The sequence below is a fragment of the Euphorbia lathyris genome, chromosome 1 (assembly GCF_963576675.1).
Source record: "Euphorbia lathyris chromosome 1, ddEupLath1.1, whole genome shotgun sequence".
NCBI classification, from domain to species: Eukaryota; Viridiplantae; Streptophyta; class Magnoliopsida; order Malpighiales; family Euphorbiaceae; genus Euphorbia; species Euphorbia lathyris.
In genome coordinates, this window is record NC_088910.1 from 35,322,034 (window position 1) to 35,327,049 (window position 5,016).

Here is a 5,016-nt window from a genome sequence, read left to right on the forward strand (position 1 = left end):
GAGTTCACATTTTATGAAATGAGAATCCCAAATAGGTTCTCATTTCATAAAATGCGAACCCAAATCATAAAATGAGAACCTCAAATGGATTCTCATTTTAACAAATGCGAACCAAATGATAATTTGTGAACAATAAAAATATATTTACTTTCTCTACCTCAAATCTGTTATCTGAGTTACAGATAACTAAAGTCGAAGTTATTGTTAAACCGGAATTAGCTTAACACGTGGATATACAACAATGATTTGGAAAGTTGGAGAGTTATGAAGTCGAAGAGTATAAAAGTATTTTGAGTATAACGGTTGAAAGTATGGAAAGAGAAAGGTATAAACTCCTGTCCAGTTACAAAATTTCTTTTTCCATTTCAAGGATCCATAACCATATCCATTACAAATAACAAAATCACATTCACAGATGATGAATACATTTTTCCTTTTGCAAAGCCCCAAAAAATGCTTTTAATGACTTCCATAACTTCACTTCATATATATATATGTACACACATTGGACCAACTCATCAGAAAACTCGAGGAAGATGTCTGCCTTCCAGAAACGATTTAAACAATATCAGAGATCGCTCAGGCTGCGAATACGGAACCTCATGAGCCGCCCCTCTGATCGTGGCGAACGATAGAATGTTGCCATAAACTTGAGTCCATCCACCAACCTAAAATGTAGTATAAAGTTAATGCTGTCTTAGCTGCCTCTTAAACGAGTCTTTCTACAGTAGTCCCGGACCAAACTGGTCCGGGATCATTGAGATCATGCCACATCATCAGTGGTGCTGACATGGCATGAACTCAACAGTCCTGGACCAATCTAGAACTTGTCCTTAAACAGATATTATGTTACCTGTTTTCCTGCAAACCAAGCTCTATAAGGCTCAGTTGTGTTGAGCTCTAATTCCCTTGCCAATCTATGGATTAGGGTGCGGCTACCGGTCAGTGGAACTACAGAATCTTGATCTCCACTGCAGGATTTCATGTTATTATAAGCTAATTTACTGCTGTAATCTCAATTTACAGGTACTTAAGCTCGAGTTTACCTGTAAACCAACACTGGAATACCAGCCTTGATAAGTGATCCAACAATAGAGATTGTAGGTATCTCTAAGTCCAGCAGCTCATAATCCAGAATGCTGTTGCATACAAAAAGATGAAGCAAAAAAATTATGCAATAAACTTAAAATCGATGACCCGGAAAGATATAATTTTAAAAGAACCGAACTTTTAGGACAACTTTATGCTTAAGGCAAGATAAATATGAGTCCTTGAGAATATTTTTGATCATGAATGTTTTGTCCCCTGAACCATAAGTCATAATTTGGTCAAAATTAGATGGAGTGTTTCAGCAACTGAAATGATGAGAAAGCAGATATAACATTTTATAATAATGAGCATTTGTAGTCTATATTTCATTAAGCATTATGGAGAAGTTATAAAAGCATAAAGTAAAGTTAGATGGCTGATAAAATTAGTCTATTATAATGATTAACATGAGTTGGTTTTGCTTAAGGCGAACGCGTTTTAATCATCGATAAGGTTAGAATTTAGAAATAAAGCAATATGTTAGCATTATGTCATTATGACTTTTAAAGAAAAAAGTCTCAACAAATAAGAGATGGGATGATTACTTGCTACAAACTTCCCATTTGTCAACTCCAACAAGCCTAGCATGAATAGCCTTTTGCACATCCTTCCGATTCAAGTAATTCGTGGTCTCATCATCCACGCATACATCAATCCTTTCGGATACTTGCTGAAATAGAAGAGTTAATAAGCGAAAAATTCTTGAACATAGACATGAAATGATGAATGTCAATTGGTGTTGCAGGGAGACAAACCTGTGGTCTTATTAAAGCCTTTGATTGAGAGAGAACGGATGAAAGACAAACATCAAGTGTAACGTCATATTTGTCGACGAACCTACTAGTTTCAGTGTTAACTAAGCTCATAACGTGCAAACAAGTAGTCGAAACCGAGTCTCTATAATATTCACTAACATATCTTGAATAATTACAAGCAGCAGTGAACATTTTATATGTTGAATCTGATATCAGCCCGTGAGACCATAAGTATTCAGCCCGTGAATTGAGGTCTGTAGCGAATTCTAAAACCGGATTCCCCATCTGCATACCGGAAAAAACACTATCCCTTAGCTAAAGGTTGAAGCTTTACTGGACTAATAGCTTACTTGAAGATTAATGTTACTTACTGCAATGCCTTTAAGGTGAAACAAGTTTTCCTTTTTGTTAATTTCAACCATAAGTCTTGCAAGTTGAGGAATATAGTGACCTAGATTATTGAAAAAGAATAGAATCACTTCTTATGTATAACTATATGATAAAAAAATTGAAATGTGAAAAATGGAATACCTGCATAACTCTCCCCTGTTATAAACAAGTCCCTATCTTTGTATTGAGGGAACTTGTTAAACCAGTGTTGCAAGAATACAATATTGTCCCTGGCTTAAAAAAACAAAACCCAACATTGGTTTACTTAAAGTTTTTGAATTTTGTTAATGATTAAAAAGAAAGATGTGAAGTTGTAGGGATCATAATGACACTTCACTCTTGAAAAGACCATATGATATGATGATGATAAATAATTGCTTCCAACAACTTAAAATTCCCCAAATTAATCATATGTTTTAAGGTGAAAAATAGAGGGGACAAGACACTGTTAATGAAAAAAGCATATATATGGTTTTAATTTTACTTTCTGAAGCTGAAAAACTTAGCTTTTTTGGTTTCTGGATACAAAAAGAAGGTTCTGAAATTGATGGGTGATAGATAAATAAGTAATATACCTGTTGCTTCATCATCCACTGCCACATAGGAGGAACTATCAGTAGCATAAGAGAACCCCACCCCAACTGGTGTCTCCAAATATAACATATTTGCTTCTGCATTATTTACAAGTATAAAAAATCTTATATATCCAATCCAAGCAAAAACATAGCATAATTTGAAATTTTTATGAACTATACCTCTATTCCAGCTATGCTTATTTCTAACCAATACTTTCCCATTTGGTCTAAAAGGTCCATTTTCAGAGAATGCTCCTACACCCAGAGAAGAGCAGCCTGGACCTATAATGAACACATTGAAAAGCCCACAATTTTTAATTCAAAGGTTGTAACTTTATTGAGTCAATTTACTAGAATCTCAGTAGTTGAAACCCAATTAGAATGTTATAAACAATAAAAGAAGGAAGAATTGGGGGAAATGCAAACCTCCATTTAACCAGAGAACCAAAGGCTTTGAAAGAGGCTCAAATTCAGCTTCAACAAAGTAATAGAAAAGAGCTCTATGCCTCTTTTCATCCACAGTGACATAGCCTGAAAATTGTTGAAACCCCACAAGGGGTTGACCAGGAAGCCTCAAAATCTTGTCAAAATGAGCAGCAGAAGAATTAGACCCAGCAGAAATGCAGAGGTGAAACAGCAAGGAAGCCATTGCCATGGCTAGAAACCATGTTTGAAAGCACATAACTTTGAAATTGTTGAGAGAAATCAGAAAGAGGATAAGTGGAGGACAAAGAGGTGAGGAGTGGGGGAGTAAATAAATAGTAGTAGCAAGTAAGGTTCTATTTAATTATGATTACAGAATTGCTTTTTAATTGCAGGCCTGAAAATGGTGTTGAAAGAGATGTGACAGAGAGAATTGGGGGTTTGGTATAGGTCGTCTATGAGAGAGCTGAGTCAGCAAAAAATGGTTCCCATTTAAGAAAACGAAAAGAGAGAGAATGGATGGAATCTCAGAAAAAATACAATCTTTTTATTTTATTTTCTTTCTCTTTCTCTCAGGTCAGGAATTTACAGTTTGTTTTGTGTATTCTTTTTTACTAGTTCCAAGCCAACCGGACAAGACAACTATTCTTTCTTTCACAAATACCTTTTGGATCATACTTCAAACTTTAAAAGTGTCTTTCTAGGATTACTTTGGTTTCTCACCAAATGTGTGACAAAAATTGGAAGTTTTTACTTTTTTTTTTTCTCTCAAATATATTAGAAAAAAACAAGGGAAATTTTAAAATATACTCCAATCTTTTGGGTAACTTTCAATTTTAACACTAAGTTTTTTTCTTTTGTGGTATTTTATGTAAAGGAATAAAGAATGTGGGAACATCTTGATGGTCTTTTCTTTGCAGCATTTTTTGTATTTCTTTTTGGAGGGGATTTATTGATTTTAACTTTGAAAATTGTTTTCAAGTACATCCTCAAATCTTTCTTGGTTTCCAAGTGAAGATTCAGACCAGAATAATGATATTCAAGAGCATATAACTATTTTATTACTTATAGATTTAATCCGTCTAGAGTCAATAAATTTGACCCCAAAAAATTGTACAAAATAATCTGTTAATCTCCTGAATTTATTTAAACAAATGTAATTGACTCTTAAGTCCACGTGGCATAACAATAAAAGATTTGGACAAATTAGAGTGTATATTATTTTAAACAAGTTTAAAAAACCAACAAATCAATATAAACAAGTTTAAAAAGTTAATATGTCACTTTAAATAAATTCAGAATGACAATATATTTTTTTTTTTGAAACTCAGAATGACAATATATACTTTAAGGAACATCAAGAAATTAACGAGAAACTCTATAAGTTAAAGAGTAATAAATCTGTTTAGTCAAATTCTTTATATGTTGAGTCTTATTTATATATCAAAATGAGATTTTTCGAAAGTTTAAACTATCATTCTTAAAAGAAATAGATGATTATGATTTTTCAAATTGAATCGAATTTAACACATAGTCTCCCTTGTTTTTTTTTTTGAAGTCGTCTCCCTTGTTAATTATGTTTTTTTAAACTCTTTAATTATTTAAATTTATACTTTAATTTTGTTTTAATTATTTCACGTTTTAAATATCTCACATTACTTAATTTTTTAGGTAATTAATTTATTAGTCCCTATATTTTGATAAAACACACTGTTTAGTCCTTGTATTTTTAAAAACACATGTCTCTAACCTTTTTCTCAGTGAACTGTTTAGCCCTTCCGTCT

At 32.9% G+C, this 5,016-nt stretch overlaps 1 protein-coding gene across 1 annotated transcript; it reads right to left on the bottom strand.

The window, feature by feature from the left end:
• Positions 1–304: 304 nt before the first annotated feature.
• On the bottom strand, positions 305–3,702 carry LOC136227797 (serine carboxypeptidase-like 45). The gene is made up of 10 exons (XM_066016555.1): positions 3,236–3,702; positions 2,990–3,091; positions 2,810–2,905; positions 2,376–2,468; positions 2,216–2,295; positions 1,845–2,129; positions 1,635–1,759; positions 1,047–1,139; positions 854–971; positions 305–668 (listed from the first exon to the last, which is right to left on the bottom strand). Exons 1-10 carry the CDS (start codon positions 3,489–3,491, stop codon positions 519–521), a joined length of 1,398 nt encoding a protein of 465 aa, XP_065872627.1. The 5' UTR covers positions 3,492–3,702; the 3' UTR covers positions 305–518.
• Positions 3,703–5,016: the final 1,314 nt, after the last annotated feature.

What these genes read in the sequence shown, in the direction of transcription:
- LOC136227797 (XM_066016555.1), bottom strand. Translation starts at nt 3,491, where the DNA reads ATGTGCTTTCAAACATGGTTTCTAGCCATGGCAATGGCTTCCTTGCTG. An exon ending in TAAGCATAGCTGGAATAGAG is followed by an intron (nt 2,906 to 2,989) that starts GTATAGTTCATA and finishes TAAATAATGCAG; the next exon opens with AAGCAAATATGTTATATTTG. An exon ending in AGTGGATGATGAAGCAACAG is followed by an intron (nt 2,469 to 2,809) that starts GTATATTACTTA and finishes TGTTTTTTTAAG; the next exon opens with CCAGGGACAATATTGTATTC.